We start from the raw sequence: 18,153 nt of genomic DNA, 5'->3' as shown, positions 1-18,153 counted from the left end.
CTTGACGTTTGCACTCTACAGAAAACAGTTCTGTAACAGCTGAAGCAAACAACAAAGGTGAACTAGAGGGATCAGAGGGAACTAGAAATTAAACTGCATTCTAGGACAGTTCAGTTTAAAGCATACAACCTTCTAGTTTAAAGTGTTTTCTCTACTGAATTTGTGCGAAGAACTCAGCAGTTGTGTAATGTCTCTGAAAAGACTGCTTAGTGTGCAGCAGCTGAATATTAAATACTAAATCCTTGTTACATGGCAGACTGATCTATCCAACTGCCAATCATTCCAATCAGACCACACATTACAATAAGTAAAATACGGGTGTAAAATCAGCTACGTTTCCCCAACATTTAATCCAAAGTGAATACATATAATCTAACTGCTACGTCTAAGTTAAAATGTGAAGTGACGCAAATCAATAACAATCTTGAAATTCATTTTAAGATCTATGCTTAAGATCTACGCTGTTGTGTTCAGGTATTACTGTAGTTCCGAATGTGAAATCACTTACTGTTCCCAGAACATCTATGGCAACTAGACCAAAAGGATGACTTAAAATGTCAGCATTATTTTGAATTTCTTGGCCTTTTTGCTTTTTGGATCTGAACCTTGTCAGTAGTCATCAAAGCAAAGAGTGTTTATTTCCATTGGGTTAACAGTCAGTTGGGAATAATTGAGGTTGTTACAGGTCTTTAACCCCAGCTGGCTATTAATCCTCCTGAATTATTGCCATTGCTATTATTAGGAGTGTCCTTTTAATGGTCAGAGCAGTAGACTGCAGGCCAAAACTTCTGGGTTCTGTTTACAACTCCAGCACTGACTTTCTGCCCAGTCATTTCAGTGTTCTGTACCTATCTGTAAAATGGGCATGACAATCTCTACTTTACAGGGTTGTGGTAGGTGTAATTAATGTTATAGAACATTTTGAGATCCTCAGATAAGATGTGCTAGTGAAATGCCACGTACACCTCTACCCCAATATAACGCGGTCCTTGGGAGCCAAAAAATCTTACTGTCTTATAGGTGAGACCGTGTTATATCAGCTCCCCGCCCCAGCTCACCTCCGCTCTGCCTCTGCCTCCTCCCCTGAGCACACCGCCGCTGCTCCACTTCTCCCTCCCTCAGCTGATTGGTGCAGCAAGCCTGGGAGGGAGGGAGAAGCGGAGCTGCGGCGTGCTCGTGGGAGGAGGCGGAGGCAAGCTGGGGCAGGGGGGCTGCAGCAAGTAAGGTGGGGGGGCACAGAGGAACAGCTTGCGGTAACACGAATTCGGATATAAAGAGGTAAAGCAGCTCCGCTCCCCAGAGCACTGCATTACCGCGTTATATCCGAATTCACGTTATATCGGACCGCATTATGTTGGGGTAAAGGTGTATTATCATCTAGTTATTATTTAATACCTCTGTGATCGTTTTCCTGCTGAGTTTCTGAAGTTGTTGTCATGCGATGTGCATGAGAGATCACGGGCATATACTTCTGGCTGTACTGGGCATTGTCGGGATATATAATGGCTGGTTAGTACATTATCCAATCAGATTTCAGACTTCTACTTTAAGGAAACTACAGTGATGGTTCAAAATTTCAGAATCATCCAATCTAAAGGGTTGGCCTTTATTATTAAAAGGAAACTAGCAAGACAATTTTTGCCCAGAATGCCATTCTTTAAGAAAAATAATATATGTATTAACTGAAAGCCACTAGAAAATAATAATAATCCAAGAGAAACTTATTGTAATAAATATTCTCCTGCCGTGTTTGCTGCATTGCAGAATTGTGTAATTGCATTAGAATCGCACTGAAACTGACAGTGCAAGTCATTCTAGCAACAAAAGCAAAATGTTCAATGTCAAATCTGAGAGAAATTTAAAAGGTAGAACATGAATTATGCAATTTTTTTTTTTAAATGTGCTAGTTGAAACCTCAATATTGAAACTTATTTTAAAAATACACATCTGGGTAGCGAACTGAGACCTCTGTTATTGCATAACAATTTGCTTGTGTCATAAATATAAAGGGAAGGGTAAACCCCTTTAAAATCCCTCCTGGCCAGAGGAAATCTCCTCTCACCTGTAAAGGGTTAAGAAGCTAAAGGTAACCTCGCTGGCACCTGACCAAAATGACCAATGAGGAGACAAGATACTTTCAAAAGCTGGGAGGAGGGAGAGAAACAAAGGGTCTGTGTCTGTCTGTATGCTGCTTTTGCCAGGGATAGAACAGGAATGGAGTCTTAGAACTTTTAGTAAATAATCTAGCTAGGTACGTGTTAGATTATGATTTCTTTAAATGGCTGAGAAAAGAATTGTGCTGAATAGAATAACTATTTCTGTCTGTGTATCTTTTTGGTAACTTAAGGTTTTGCCTAGAGGGCTTCTCTATGTTTTGAATCTAATTACCCTGTAAGGTATCTACCATCCTGATTTTATAGGGGGGATTTCTTTATCTCTATTTACTTCTATTTTTATTAAAAGTCTTTTTGTAAGAAAACTGAATGCTTTTTCATTGTTCTCAGATCCAAGGGTTTGGGTCTGTGGTCACCTATGCAAATTGGTGAGGCTTTTTATCCAACATTTCCCTGGAAAGGGGGGGGTGCAAGTGTTGGGAGGATTGTTCATTGTTCTTAAGATCCAAGGGTCTGGGTCTGTAGTCACCTAGGCAAGTTGGTGAGGCTTTTTTACCAAACCTTGTCCAGGAAGTGGGGTGCAAGGTTTTGGGAAGTATTTTGTGGGGAAAGACATATCCAAACAGCTCTTCCCCAGTAACCAGTATTTGTTTGGTGGTGGTAGCAGCCAATCCAAGGACAAAGGGTGGAATAGTTTGTACCTTGGGGAAGTTTTGACCTAAGCTGGTAAAGATAAGCTTAGGAGGTTTTTCATGCAGGTCCCCACATCTGTACCCTAGAGTTCAGAGTGGGGGAGGAACCTTGACAGCTTGTTTTATAGTTATCCCTTATCCGCTCCTTTGTCTCGTCCACCTATTGCATCTTCTTATAACCTAGATTGTCAACTCTTGAGGAAATCTTTTTACTGCCTGTTTGTACAGTCGTGCCCAGCGCAATGAAGTCCTGTTCTTTGTCTGGTGCCCCAGGGCACTACTGCAGTAGCAATAGTATTAACCTGGGAGTCGTCATTAAAATGGCAGGGTAGTTAAGAGGGTCATAAGAGCATTTGGGTAGGCTCCTAAACAGAAAGGAGAAGTCAGCACCACGCTCCTGTGGAACTAGAGCTGGTCAAAAAAATGCCAATTCCATTTCACAGGATTTTTTTTTCTATAAAAACTTTACAGTTTTTGTGGATAAAATGTGGTTTCTAAACACCATTTTCAAGAAAAATGTTCAGTTTCTGAAAACCAAAATGTCACCCCAAAATTTTCATTTTCTGGGTTTTCATCAACCCGAAAAAGTTTTGACCAAAATGAAAAATGTCTGCCAAAATGTTTATGGTTTTAAAAAAACGTTCAGCCCCCAAAAATATTTTGAGGAAAACATTTCAGCCAGGTCGACACACAACTTCAAGGTCTCCTAAGTCCCATTCCACCTTTGCTGGCTTTCTCCACAGTGGCTGGCACATACCTCTCCCCTTAATTGACTTCCTTTTCCATTGCTCCTCTCGCCCTGGCTGGTTGCTGTCTTTATCTTCCTCTTCGCCCATGACCCTTTCCTTGCTGCCTTTTTTCCTAATGAGTTTCCCAGACTCTTGCTCATCACATCATCTGAGACCATCATATCTTCCATCAAGTATGGTCAGACCCATCCAGCACCAAACCTTCCAGAAGTATGCCCCTAGTACTATTTTGATTTTAATTATATAATGGAATAGCATCTTCACAGCAGCTACTCTCTTTTATAAATATTTAGATGCAGTCTCTTTAATGTAGATTATCTCACTATGTATTTTATGGACCTTATGAAGCATTATAGGGTATTTAACTTGGATAGTTATAGCAGGCATGTTTGCGTTTGTCATTTTATTGAGGTAAATTTTTAAGCTAGTTATAGTAGGCCCGGTAAACCATAATATCTCAATGCGTTTTGCAAATTCAGATTTGGAGCATGTTTACGTATGTATTATCTCCCAGTTAATTTGTCTGTCCTATAAAACCGTACTTGGACATCTTTAAAAATATGCACTGGTGAGTGTCGGAAAGTACTTACTGGATGTTCATAATAGTAACTTTCCTGAGTATACTCTACCTTGGATGTTTTTAGTTATTGCCAAGTGCATATTTTTAGTATACTAGAGCAAGAAATTGCCACAGTTTACGTCTTCAAATTTAAAGCCATGATTCAGTGCATGGAACAAAACCAGATAACAATCTGAGGGTGGGGAGGGACTTACATTTCTGTATTGTAACTTACAAATGGCCTAACTGTTTTCTTAAATTTATAAAACAAGCTACCGTTTTGTTCACAACTGAATTATAAACTCCTAATAATCTGGTTTCTCTTACCTTCAGTAGCGTGAATGTGCCATTAGAGTACTAGACTATGCACAGACGCCAAGTTCCTGTGCTCCTGTGGGGGAGTGCTCCACCCCAGACCCCGCCCCCACTCCACCACTTTCCCCAAGCCCCACCCTTGCTCTGCCTCTTCCTGCCCCGTTCCGTCTCCTCCCCCAAGTGCACCCCACCCTCACTCCTCCCCTTCCCCCCAATCCCTCCTGCATGCTGCTGAACAGCTGATCTGTGATGGGCGGAGCTGATCAGTGGGGCTGCCAGTGGGTGCTGAGTATCCACTATTTTTTTCCCCATGGGTGCTCCAGCCCCGGAGTACCCACGGTGTCGGCGCCTGTGTGATTACAGGTAAAGAAAGACTACGCTGTGAAAGTTACTGCAAGCTCAAGTTGCTTTGAATTGTTACAGACCTATCCTAACATTTGCCTATCGGTTGTTTTGTGCAGTTTTTAAGAAATATTACTACCATGAGCACCAAGGAGACAGTTATTTGGAAAATACACGTGCTGATGTAATTCCAAGCCTCAGCATCAATACCACCTTCTTGATGAATTCATCAGTGAGCAGGTCTATGTCGCTGGAGAATCAGACGGGCATGAATGAGGTCGTGCATTATGGACGTGAAACTGCTGTCCTTAGTCTCATGTTGATGCTGGGAACCCTTTGGCTTGGTCATACACTTTATCAGTTTAAAAAAAGGTGAGTCACTTCAGCCTTAGAATTCATTCTACAGATTCAAATCCCTATCTTGAGTCTAGGGTATGTCTACACTGCAAGTAGAGACCTATGGCTGGTCCGGGCCAGCTGACTTGGACTTCCAGGGCTCGGGCTAAAGGACCATTTAATAATGGTTTAGACGTCAGGGTGCAGCCCAGCCTCTGGGACTCTCCCACCTTGCAGGGTTCTAGAGACTGGGCTCCAGTCTGAGCCCAAACGTCTTCACTGCAATTAAACCGCCCCTTAGCCTGAGCCCGTGAGTCCAAGCTAGCTGGCCTGGGCCAGCCAGCTGTTTTTAACTGCAGTGTAGACAGACCCGTAGTGAAGTTAGTGAGAGTTTTGCCATTGACTTCAGTGGGAACAAGAACAGGCCTTAACTTGGCTGGCAATCTGGAAAATCCCAGTCACCTACAGCTGTGGGGCAGATAGAACAGCGATGCAGGTTGTCGAGGAGTGCCTGCTAACCAAATTCAGAGGTGGGCTCCGAATTTGCTCAGCTCAGCGAATACGAAAATACTAAGTAAATCTTGTTTAATCAGTGGAAGACGTGCTTCCATGTCTGGCTGGGCATTTTAAGACATTAGTAGATTTTGAAAGTGTTGACAGTCATATAAGCTTCCTTTGACCCTCTCTTGGAGGGTCCGTGGCTAAAACCCAATTAATCTCATAAGAACGGCCACTCTGGGTCAGACCAGTGGTCCATCTAGCCCAGTATCCTGTCTTCCATTGGTGGCCAATGCCAGGTGCTGCAGAGGGAATGAACAGAACAGGTAATCACTGCGTGATTGTCCACTTCCAGCTTCTGGTAATCAGAGGCTAGGGACACCCAGAGCATGGGGTTGCATTCCTGACCATCTTTGCTAATAGTCACTTTCCAGGAACTTATCGAGTTCTTTTCTGAACCCATTTATATTCCAATGTGCATTACTTTTCCTTTATCGGCATTGACTTTCTTCTTCATTTTGTTGCCCAGTCACCCAGTTTTGTGAGATCCCTTTGTAACACCTCGCAGTCTGCTCTGGACTTAACTATCTTGAGTAATTGTGTATGGTCGGCAAATTTTGCCACTTCACTGTTTTCTAAATGATCTGGAAAAGGGGTAACTTTTTAGAAATATACTCCCATATTGTAAATGATAATGTCCTGGAAAGGTACTTCATCTCACTTTCCTCCAAAAGCACAAGAGGCAGTTAACTGGGCACCCAACTCTCTCTGAGAGTCCATGGGAATTGGGTGCCTTAACTCCTTTTGGAGCCTTTGACAAATCTCCCACTTGAATGCTTAAAGAATGGAAAAGTACTGGAGCTGGAAATTGCAGACACAAGCCACACTTGGAGGGGGGGACTGGAAATAACAGCTAGCTGTCAGCTCTTGAGGACTGTGCGTGTTTTTCAACGCCTGAATCTTAAATTTTGTTCCCTTTTGGGTTTCACACTGATTTTCATCAAACTTCAGAGCCTACATTTCCCATAAATGGAGATTCTGCTGTTTAGCTTTCAAAAAACTGGTATGTACATTACATAATTAAGGACTTTTTAAAATAATATTGAGAGTGAAGAATGAACAATAGCAGCACTGGACTGAAATAGCATTCAGTATAGAGCTTGCCACTGCCTGTGGTTTGAATGATTACTCCATTACTGTGGTAGCAGGAAAACTGAGTATGTTGGATGCTAATGGAAAGTTGTTGTTTTTTTTTATAATTGCAGCCCCTATTTGCATGCAAGGGTCCGCGAAATCCTGTCCGACTGTGCCTTACCCATATCCGTTCTAACCTTCTCCATCATAGGCTCCTACTTCTTCAAGGAAATAGAAAGTAAGTCCGCTTGTTTACTCTTCCAAATTACCAGGAGAAAGGCACTTAAGATGGAATCAAAAAAGAAAACCAGTTTATTGCAAAGAATATTAACATAAAAAAAAAGCTCTTCAGTGTATTGTCTCCTAAATACATGCCTATACATGCATAAATATGCCTCCAATTCCTTCAGTAAAAGTTAATTTATGCAAACACCGAATCAAATGATATTGCATATAGTTTTTCTCAGGGCATTATTTCAGTCTGTCATTTCATTTAAATGTCATTAAAATGTGCATCTGTTGTTAGAAAGAGTTGATCCTATTATTCTCCTAAAGAACAAAAGGGCAGGGCAATTAGTAGGCAGGAAGGGTTGTCGCCAGCTGTACAGATGTGGTGTTGATGATCTCGGCCTGTTCTTTTAGTCTCCTCTTTATATTTTCCTAATTAAAAGTGTAATGGCCCAAAGCATCTGGGCGATTCTAAGATACACAAGGAAATCTAACAATGATACACCATTCATTGGACAAACGGATCAGCTTTTCCATATCAGGAAGAGAGAATAGGGACAGGAATTGCATTGACCTGTGATGACGTGCGTGGACGATGTGAGGAAATGTATGGAAGTAAATAAGAAGTGGCACTTTTGGTGTGACTCTCACTCCATCCAACTGGATTTAGAAGTGGTGAATTGTAGCGTGTGATCTTTCCCGTAGTGACGATGGATTTCTTGTCACCAGCTGAAGCCAGCCGCGTATTATGCTAAAACCCATTGTGCAGCTCATTTGGTGTTGAGAGTATTTTAAAATGCCTATACTAGCAAATTAACTATGAAGTAGGACTGTATGATGAAGATGCCAAATTATTTATAATTATTTCAGATCCAGAAACATGCTGTAAAATTCTATGTCTATAATAAGAATGTTTCTTTTTTGTTGTTGTTTTTTGCATTGTCCTCAATTTAAATTTTCATCTCCTTTATAAAATAAAAATTTTCAGCGTGACTAGCCATTATCAGTCAGGGCTAGAGTGATAAATAAATTTTTTTTAAAACAGTAGATTTATAGACTTCAGCACAAGAAGGGGCCATTATGATCCTCTTGCCTGACCTCCTGCATAATGCAGGCCAGAGAACCAGAGGAACCTGCATCAAAGCCAGTAACTGGTGGTTGGGATAGAACATAAGTTTGCTTCATGCAGGTAGCTAGAAAACAGTACGATGCCTCTTTAATGCTTTTCTCCCCCCCTGTGTGTTTACAGTGTCCAAGTTTAACTACAACCCATCTGAGAGCTTATTCGTGCTGGCCCCAGTCCGATCTCTCTCAATTGGCTCTGTAATGAGTGCCATGGGCCTGGGGTTCCTTCTGTCGATGCTTTTCTTCATAGAGCAGAACATAGTGGCATCACTCACAAATGCTCCAGAGAACAGGTAAAATTCTTAACCCCTTTCTTTCCAAACCAGGGCAGTTCTTCTTAGGGCTCCTCTATGTGAACAATGAGATGGCAGCAAGCTGGGGTGTGAATCTACCCCGTCCTAGCCTTACATGCATGTTAACCGTTGAATAGACTTCTTTGACCTAGTGCTCTTTGAAATGGGACTAGCTCAAAGAGCATTAATGAACTGTTAATGCATGTCAGCAGGGTACATATGGAGAGGGCTGGTAGATTCACACTCCTGCTTGCAGCAGTCTAATTGTTCATGTGGAGAAGCCCTGAGATAATTTCACTTCAGTACTATATTACAGTGTTCTGAGTAAAGCCGGACTGGGACTGAATTACACAATCTTGCTAGCTCTGTTTGTGTACCCCTTATATATTTACATGTGGAAGACTCCCAAATCTTCATCCTTGGAATGGTATTTTATGCCAGTCCCAGAAATACTGCCTCTAGCAATGTGTTCTTTTGGGAGTGATTTCATAGGTAGGGGTCTATTTAAATCCTGGAGAAATCACACACTTTTTTGCAGGTTGGTCACGGCATAAATAGCAAATTTTGCATGTGTAACACATCCACGAAATTTGCTATTTTATGCTGTGACCAACCCACAAAAACTGTGATTTCTCTGCAGCATTTCTCAAGCTGGGGGCCCCTCCCCAAAAGGAGGTCTCAAGCCAATTAGGGGCTTGTGGCATTCCCACCCTTAATTGGTGCTGCCTTCAAAGCTGGGCACCCAGCCAGCAGCTGCCGCTGTCCGCTCTGCCTTCAGAGCTGGGCGGCCGGAGACCAGATTTCATGAGGAAGACCTGATTTCATAAGTCTGTGACCCAGTTGTCATGGCCGTGAATTTGGTAGACCCCCTATTCCCAGGTTATGCCTACGCTGCCATCAGGAAGTGTGATTGCAGCACACGACGATGTACTCGCGCTAGTTTTGATCAAAATTAGCTCGAAGAATAATAGCCGTGAAGCTGCAACAGCACAGGCCAGCCCTGCCCACCCAGGACCCTGGGTATGCGCTTGAGCAGCTGCCAGCCTGCACTGCTTTGGCTACACTACCATTGTTCCTCGAACTAGCTTTGCTCTAGATATAGATCAAAGCTAGCTCAGGTATTTCCGCACGTGCTGCATTCCCACCTGCAATGTAAACATACCCCATAGTGCCAAGTGGACTGTGGAATTATTCCTAGAAATTTATATGTGGGGATTACAAGGCACAAGATGAGTGGCTACCACCCATTTTGTTAGTTGGGCCAGCAAGTTCTCAACCTACCTGGGAGCTTCCGAAAACACCAATGTCTAAAGCAGAGGTTCTCAGGCTGGGGGGCATGGGACGTATTCTTGGAGGGTGTGAGAAGGCAGAGCAGAGAGCAGCGGCTGCTGGCCGGAAACCCAGCTCTGAAGGCAGTGCTGCCGCCAGCAGCAGTGCTGAAGAAAGGGTGAAATGATAAGGTATTGCCCCTCTTCCTTCTCTGCTGCTGCAGCTGTCCGCGCTGCCTTCCGAGCTGGGTGGCCGGAAAGCGATGCGCTATATACTTAAATGGCTCTGTTTGAATCAATGATGCTTTACTGTTTTTAATATGTAGTGAGAGTTGAATGTTGATTTTTTTTAAATCGGTATATGAACTTGTGTGGTCAGGGGAGGGGGAGCGAAAACTACTACAGACATGAACAAGAGGGGTACAATCAAATAAGTTTTCGAGAACCAGTAGTCTAGAGAGACCAGAGAAAGTCAGACCCTCTCAAATTAGGTTTGTTGGAACAAAGAAGGTTATTTCAAGCTTCTATTAAGAAAATGAATTGTCAGGAAAGAATCTTCAGAAGCAGTCTCTTATGACTTTTGACAAAGACAAAGAACCAGCATTGCATTGGAGCAGTGAGCAAAGCTTCTGAAAATTGGTTACCTTACCCTGCTGCTTTGCTGTTCTTACTTTATGGATTTTACATTTATGATCTCATTTATTCTGAAGTCAGTGGGTGCTATGTGGTTGGCATCTAGTCAGCCTTGTGGTTTCTTGATGTCTGGGATACAGTGAATATTTCTCTTTAAACTAAGAGCAGATCAACCAAAAAGTTCTACCGTATCATGTAGTGCAGGTATGCTAATTTAAAAGAATTTTGAGACTGAAAAAGGAGCGTTTGGAGCTATGCTGGCTTGCCGTTACATAATTCAGAATATGGAAGCAAAGGAGGTCAGGCTCAAAGTAGGACAGTATGTGTAATCTAGTATCACTTTTATCTAAAAGCTCTGATTTATGCACAGGCTTGGAAACAAGAAGCTACAGTCTTCAAATATTCCCTTTGATGTTTCTACCAACTACAATCAGATATGGCATCAAGGGTGAATTTATCGGATTCCCCCTCCCCCCGGGAACTACCATTTTCTCAGTGGATTTTTTTTGCTGATGTAACACATGGGAGGTGGGGTTTTTTTCCCTTGCAGAACAATTTTTTGTTAGTGTTTTTCTGTTTCTCACACTTTATTTGATAAAGGACCATTAGCTCAGGAAAGCAGAGAGAGATGGACAGGCTCAAAACAATTGGGTTATGCCTGTTCTGGGATTTCTTCTCTGTGCCATTTGAAAATTCTCCTCTATCCTCACTGAGTCCGCTCTTTAATTAAATAGCGATTGGCATAAATGTAAGTTGTAAATGGGTCATGAGTACTTTCTTCTTAAATGGGAATTTTGCCATTTTCTTGATTTGAATTTCTTGTCATTTTCTGCCTATGTGACATTAGAAGAACATGTGATGTGGTGACTTTTGTTATTGAGTAGGGTTATAGTTAAAGGGTTTGTAGCTGGGTTCTTCCTTGGATATCACAGCCAAACCGCTGACTCCCACATCCGTGTCTTTTTCAAATGCAACGGAGCCTTTCAGCTGTGGTACAGAAAGGCAAAAGATGCTGCTCAACTGAAAGTAGATTGAATTGCTCAGTTATAAGACTCTTCAAAACTGGATTGGGTAAAGCATTAGCAATTAAAATCTATATCTAGCTGGTCCTGCCTCAGCATAGAATCATAGAAAGTTACGGTTGGAAGAGACCTCAGGAGGTCATCTAATCCAGTCCCCTGCTCAAAGCAGGATCAACCCCAACTAAATCATCCCAGCCAGGGCTTTGTCAAGCCTGACCTTAAAAACCTCTAAGGAAGGAGATTCCACCACCTCCCTAGATAACCCATTCCAGTGTTTCACCACCCTCCTAGTGAAATAGTTTTTCCTAATATCAACCTAGACCTTCCCCCACTGCAACTTGAGGCCATTGCTCCTTGTTCTCGGTCATCTGCCACCCCTGAGAACAGCCTAGGTCCATCCTCTTTGGAACCCCCTTTCAGGTAGTTGAAGGCTGCTATCAAATCCCCCCCTCATTCTTCTCTTCTGCAGGTGAAACAGGCCCAGTTCCCTCAGCCTCTCCTCATAAGTAATATGCCCCAGCCCCCTAATCATTTTCGTTGCCCTCTGCTGGACTCTCTCCAATTTTATCACCATACTCCAGGTGTGGCATCACCAGTGACAAATAGAGGGGAATAATCACTTCCCTCGATCTGCTGGCAATGCTCCTGCTAATGCAGCCCAATATGCTGTTGGCCTTCTTGGCAACAAGGTGCACACTGTTGACTCATATCCAGCTTCTCATCCACTGTAATCCCCAGGTTCTTTTCTGCAGAACTGCTGCTTAGCTAGTCAGTCCCCAGCCTGTAACAGTGCATGGGATTCTTCTGTCCTAAGTGCAGGACTCTGCACTTGTCCTTGTTGAACCTCATTAGATTTCTTTTGGCCCAATCCTCCAATTTGTCGAGGTCACTCTGGACCCTATCCCTACCCTCCAGGGTATCTGCCTCTCCCCACAGCTTGGTGTCATTTGCGAACTTGCTGAGGGTGCAATCCATCCCATCATCCCGATCATTAATGAAGATGTTGACCATGCAGGCGTGGACCCGATGACCTCTCAAGGTTCCTTCCAGCCCTGCTTTTCTATGATTCTGTGATCAGTGAAGAGAAAAATGATGGGTTGGCTGGACAATGTACAGGCTGTGGTCTGCTTGCTGTCAACTGAATACTTCAAAAACTTGTCAAAAAACCTAAGGGCAACATCCCAGGTTGGGACTGAAACAAGGCTAGAGAGAGTAGCCAGATGGATCTAGGCTTTGAAAGAGAGCCTACAATGGCGTAGGCAATGAAATCCTTTTTTGTATAAGCTAACAGGAAAATCCAGATAGGGAAAGAAAACAATAAAGGAAGCCTCAGGTGTTCAGGTGCTGCTTTGGCAATGTGGAAGAACAGGACGTGAGCTGGGACCGTGCCTGCTCAAAGCTTGCACGTAACCCCAATGGATGCTGCTGATTAAAGGTGTCTTTCCTCAGAGTGGGCCCCCCTACGGGCCATTAGTAAATATTTAAGCATGTAGCTAACTTACCAGGCACACAGATGCAATGCATCAAAAAACAAGGCCTGGAAAACTTCAGCTCGATGGATAAAAGTTTATGAGCAACTAAAAAGAGGAGTTTAAAATGAAAAATGCCTTGGCAACCCTTGCTATGGCTGTTGCTAGTGCTCCAGCTAGAACAGTAGTACATCTGATGGGAATATTAATTTTGAATGAGTTGAGGTATCCTGTTTAATATTACAGTAATAAATGCTGACAAAATTGAGGACTAGACCATTATTATAATGGGAAATGTTTCTCTTTTCAGTTCTTTCAAACTGATTGCTGTCCCCCGGCAGCAATCACGTTTTCATTACCTTTCAAATTCATGTACTGTCGGCTATAAAAGAGGAGGTCTGTAAAATTCTGTGCTTTGAGATGCACAATCAATGTCCATCCATGAACATTCTAGCTCAGTCATAGCAAGGGCGGCATTGTTACTACATGGTTGAGTGCACATAAAAACTTTATTAACTAGAGTTTATTTCAGGTTAGTGAAAGGAACAGCTTATCACTGGGACCTCCTCCTTGTAGCTCTGATTAACACGGGCCTGTCTGTCTTCGGATTGCCATGGATACACGCTGCGTTCCCTCATTCCCCAATGCACGTCCGAGCACTGGCCTACGTGGAAGAGAGGGTTGAAAACGGGCACATCTATGAGACGTAAGTTTTGGGGAGCCCCAGTAACAAATCCATATAAGGAAAGAGAGATGTGAATCTGGGGATCCTAAGGGGTTTTCCAGGGTTCTTTAAACACTACAAATGGTTGTTCTGAATGACGTGAATTAATCTTTCCTGTCAGTCTCCACCAATCCAGATGGCTGGTGCTAGGAATGGTCTGCCCGCATCAACACAGAGGCAGCTGGGATGAAGAAAGATGGTTTGGGGGGGTCATTTATTGGTCCCAGGACCAGCTATCAAACCTTGTGGTTCACTGTAACCACCACCACTGTTCTGCATCTTTGGAGTAGCTGGCAGCTGCACTGCTCTGATAGGGCAATTTCTTTCGGTGCTCGCCTCAAGCTATGCAGCTGGGAAGCCAGGTCTTCCATATCTCAGTATTTTTTCCCCTACTTTTTTGGGTTCATCTGGGAATCCATGAAGAAAAAAAACTTCTTGTTGAACTCTGTCTCCTCAGAGATGTTCGTATTTCTAAGCTCTCTGCTGAAGCCCTGCTGAGCAGTGAGACAGTAATTTTGGCCAGACGCTGCCTGCTTGTCTCATTAGAAAAATATCCAGTGCGACTCCCCCATGTCTGTAACCTGCGAGGTCAATAGTGCAAAGGGCAGAAAACCGTATCACGGTGGATCTATTTCAAAGATTGCTGCAGCATCTTCCGTTGTACCTCAGGAAGCTGAGAGACTTCTGTTACACAGATACCTTTCCTGAGGCCACCCCTCTGCCATTAGGTCCTTTTGGGAAAAACTGACAGGACTGAGGCGGGTAGGTGCGCATGACCATAAGCTGCTGCACTAAGAATCATGTTCATTCTGCCCAGAAAAAGAAAAGGAGTACTTGTGGCACCTTAGAGACTGCCACAAGTACTCCTTTTCTTTTTACGAATACAGACTAACACGGCTGTTACTCTGAAACCTGTCATTCTGCCCAGAAGTGATTAGATACATAAATGACAACTTTGAACTGGATGCTGGGAAATGGGAGTATTTTCTGCCTTCTACAGCCCCCATGGAGATTCCAAATCTCTTTACACAAAGCTGTAAAATATAAACAAGAGGTTCTATATATTGTTGTCTTCCTCCTCCTCAACTGCCTTGTTGTGAGAGGGAAGCTAAAGCAAAGCTTAAATAGAAAATCAAAAAAGGGTCGTTCACCTCTGGATACTGAAAGCTCCCACCTCCTGCTCTCTGAAAGAAACCAAGCTACAAACTCAGAACACGATGGATACAAGTAAACACAAGAATCAAGAACCTCCCCTGAAGAAGGCAAAATATTTCCTCTTTCTTGTCTGCGGAGAAATCTGCCTCAGAGTTTGATCCAGGCCAACCTTGGAGTCTGATCGTGTAGCCAAATTAATTCAGGGTGCTACGCCTCATATGGTGAGGAGCCAGTGATCCAGCGTTGGTTTAAAGATTCTTTGAAGACGCGCTAGGATTATATTCTGGAGTCTCCCCCATTTCCCTGTATTTCCTCAGCTGATGACAAGCCTTCTAGGGCCATAGTCTTAGCTGTCAGACTCTAAAAAGTCTCTGCAGAGCCTGTGTGAGCTGATTTTGAAGAGCTTTTTATATAACGGACAAATTTGGTTAGATTTTCCCAGCAATGGGCACATTCCCTCTTTTCCTCCCCCCCACCCCCACAATTGCCCAGCTAGATTTCAAGCCCTTGCTGCAAAGCATGGAAGTGCTAGAGCTTCTCAACCAAATAGTTTGTAAGGATTTTTTTTAACATGGGTACAACATATTTTTCCCTAATCTTGTTCTTGGAAACAGCTGAATCTTTCTTGCAGAAACTTTTCAGAATAATTCAACTTGAGGCAAGACACCCAGGATGGGGAATGTCAGCCCAAATGTGTGAAATTTGGCAAGGTTGCAAGCAACTGACAAGTGTTCAGGTAAACTTTGCTATAAGAAGTGCTATGAGCGCTGCCTATAAATAGTGTCCTCGAGCTGGAAGCAAATTCACAATATGTCTCACATCGAGACCATTTCCCATGTACCTAACAGCATTAATATCGCCAGCAAACCCATCAATGCTGTTGTTCCTAAAGCATCAGGAGAGGGGACCGGGAGCCTATATTTACCCTGCTAGACTTTCAAGTTGCTTTGATGGGTAGAATTATATCTCTTGTTTCTGAAAATAATCGTCTAATCCAGTTCTGCACATAAAGTTTAAACCTCTTATGCTCGCTTTTCTAATTCATATAGGCCCTACCTCCCTCTCTGACCTGGTCTCCATTGGAGTGCCCTCTGGCTCGGTCATGTCCAGATCAGGTTGCAAGTTCTCTTTTACTTGGTTTATGAGGCACCTAGTACGCTTTGTGAATGCTCAAAATAACAAATATTCAGATAAATTTGTGAACCATGAGATTGCCCAGTAATTGACCTGTTTGCATCCAACAAATTCCCACTGTATACTGTCTGCTGAAGAGAGCCTGGGGCACTTTTAATAGGCATGTTCACTATTTTCCTGGACAGGCCAAATTAACTACTGTATTCAATCCGTCGTGTTTCACTATTAACAGAGGGTCATCTGAGAGGCTAGAATAGAATGTTACTGGTCCTAGAAGCTCCTGAATGGTCACAGTGATGCTGGGACACAAACCATCTAATTCTAGCCGTCAAAGAATCAATTATGCTTCCAACTTGCCTGGGTCCATCATCTCAAGGATCTTTGTTCCACAATAAGCCAGGCCTGGATGCAGACCAGTTGGGAATGAATTCCATCCACCTCAGTGACTGCTGGCCATCCCAGTTCTTCCAAAGGTCTTTGGGTAATAGTCTGTAAATGGCAAAATGGGAAGAACTTCTCCCTTAGGAATCTGGATTTTTGCACAAGGATCTGGCCAGTGGTTCTAGGTTTTGCAGGAGAATCTTGACCAGTGGTAGCAGATTCCAATTTCTGCTGTGCAAATGCAGTTGGGAGATTGAGGGTAATTCCTTTTGATGACTCTTCTGTCATCTTTAGGCTTGATCCTTAAACATGGCCGTCAAAAGACTTTGCATTCCCCCCTTTTAACAGATGGCCTTTATTCTTTAAATCTTATAACTGATCTATCTTAATTCTGCCATGTTATCCAAGTATAATATTTTCCATCCTTTTCCCCTTTTTCCCTTATATTTATTGGTATGGAAGGTCACATTACCTGAAAAGCGTTCACTTTTGGGAGTTTAAGTCTGGATCTCACCACAACCTTAAACGTTGCATTTATTATATAAAATAGGAGGTTTGAAATTGAAATTCAGTCTCTCCTGCAGTAAGGGAGTGTCTCCATAATATATAATTTTTTTTACAAGAATTCAGTGTGGAAAGGATCCACCCCACAGGGCAGGAAGTCTCCAATAGGCCAGAAGGAATTGCAAAGCCCCAGGAATGTGTGTGTATAAAACAGAAAAATGTGTTCTATTGGATCTCCATTCCTGTGACTTTAAAATGCCTTGTTACCGGAAGCTTGGTTGCAGTTCATCTGGAGTGTACAAGGTTCTACATCCAGATAATGTCACCACAGGATGGCAGTAATGGGGTGGATAAACCCCACAATGGAGAGAGGGGTGCATAGAAAAGATGCTGGGCCCAGGAAGCCCCACCCTGGCAGGCCTGCTGGGCATGCTCTAGCTAGAGGAGGAGTTTGAAAGGGAGTAGTCACTTTAGCACAAGTAGGCGGCAGGCAGAAAGACAGGAGCTGCGCTCATTGCAACAAAAGGACTACACCAGGAGGGTGTCCCCAAGAGAAGGGCAGCTGGAAAAAGCCAGGACTTCTTAGCCTGCAGATGCCCATAGAGCAGGTGAGAAGGGATAACCACAAGCAAGCCACAACGCATCCAGGGGAGGGACAGAGTTGTTGGAAGAGACCATGGGGAGGGTATCTGACGCTTTTCGTACACTACCCAAGTGAGCCCCTTGGTTGGAACTTGGTGGAGTGGGAGTACCTGGATTCCCCTCCCTCCGCTTAACCATGAGGCATGGCCATTTACCACTAGGTGTGAGTTCCCGCACTCAAAGGCACCGAAACAATCTTCAGTTCAGTTGTCTCTGTGCTGATATAGGCAGGCCTGCACCAGCAGTTAACCTCTGGATTGGTGGTTAGATTTCCTTATAAGGAAACAAAATTACAAGTAAACTATCCATTTTTTTGATAATCCTGGGAGAGGAGTTTTCCCCTTTTCGCAGTTTTTGGTAGGCACGTGGGACAATGGCAGAGATTGCTCACATTTAGGGTAGCAATGTCCCTTTTTCTTGTCTTATTTTTCAGCTTACTGCATGGGGCACTCTGTTTCCCATTCGGGAATGTTTCTAGACTGTGTGTTGTACAGTGTGTTTTAAAGTTACTTTGTCCTTTCTCATTTCCTGTCAATATTTTTCCAGTGACAGGTCTGTCAGTCTAAAATCTGTCAAATTCTGGAAATTTGCATTAAGTAATTATGTTTTTAGCATGGTTAATGGGAAATTTGCAGAGTAACTCCCATACTCCACCACAGGATTAAGTTCTTAATTCCCGGCATAATTCTCTGAACATTTTCCCTGGTGTATAAACAAGGGGATTTTTGTGTTTATCGAAAATGCTGATGACTTAGTCAGGAGAATGTGTTTTCAAGTGGATCACAAGTTAGATTCCACAGAAGCAGCTCTCTGACTTCCTTTTCGGGGGGAGGAGG

At 43.2% G+C, this 18,153-nt stretch overlaps 1 protein-coding gene across 13 annotated transcripts in view; it reads left to right on the top strand.

Moving 5' to 3' along the window:
- The window catches only part of SLC4A11 (solute carrier family 4 member 11), a 232,644-nt gene that overhangs the window by 197,717 nt on the left and 16,774 nt on the right, over positions 1-18,153 (top strand). For 7 of the 13 annotated variants that reach the window (XM_043544916.1, XM_043544917.1, XM_043544924.1 and 4 more), the window contains 4 exons: positions 4,891-5,143; positions 6,871-6,977; positions 8,217-8,385; positions 13,298-13,483. In XM_043544916.1, coding sequence (XP_043400851.1) covers positions 4,891-5,143; positions 6,871-6,977; positions 8,217-8,385; positions 13,298-13,483 — 715 coding nt within the window. The remainder of the gene's footprint in view (positions 1-4,890; positions 5,144-6,870; positions 6,978-8,216; positions 8,386-13,297; positions 13,484-18,153) is intronic. The other 6 variants (XM_043544918.1, XM_043544919.1, XM_037898355.2 and 3 more) reach the window with 1 other exon arrangement.

Source organism: Chelonia mydas, chromosome 4, assembly GCF_015237465.2.
Source record: "Chelonia mydas isolate rCheMyd1 chromosome 4, rCheMyd1.pri.v2, whole genome shotgun sequence".
Classification (NCBI taxonomy): Eukaryota; Metazoa; Chordata; order Testudines; family Cheloniidae; genus Chelonia; species Chelonia mydas.
The sequence above is the reverse complement of the archived record's forward strand: the minus strand, read 5'-3'. Positions and strand labels throughout refer to the sequence as shown.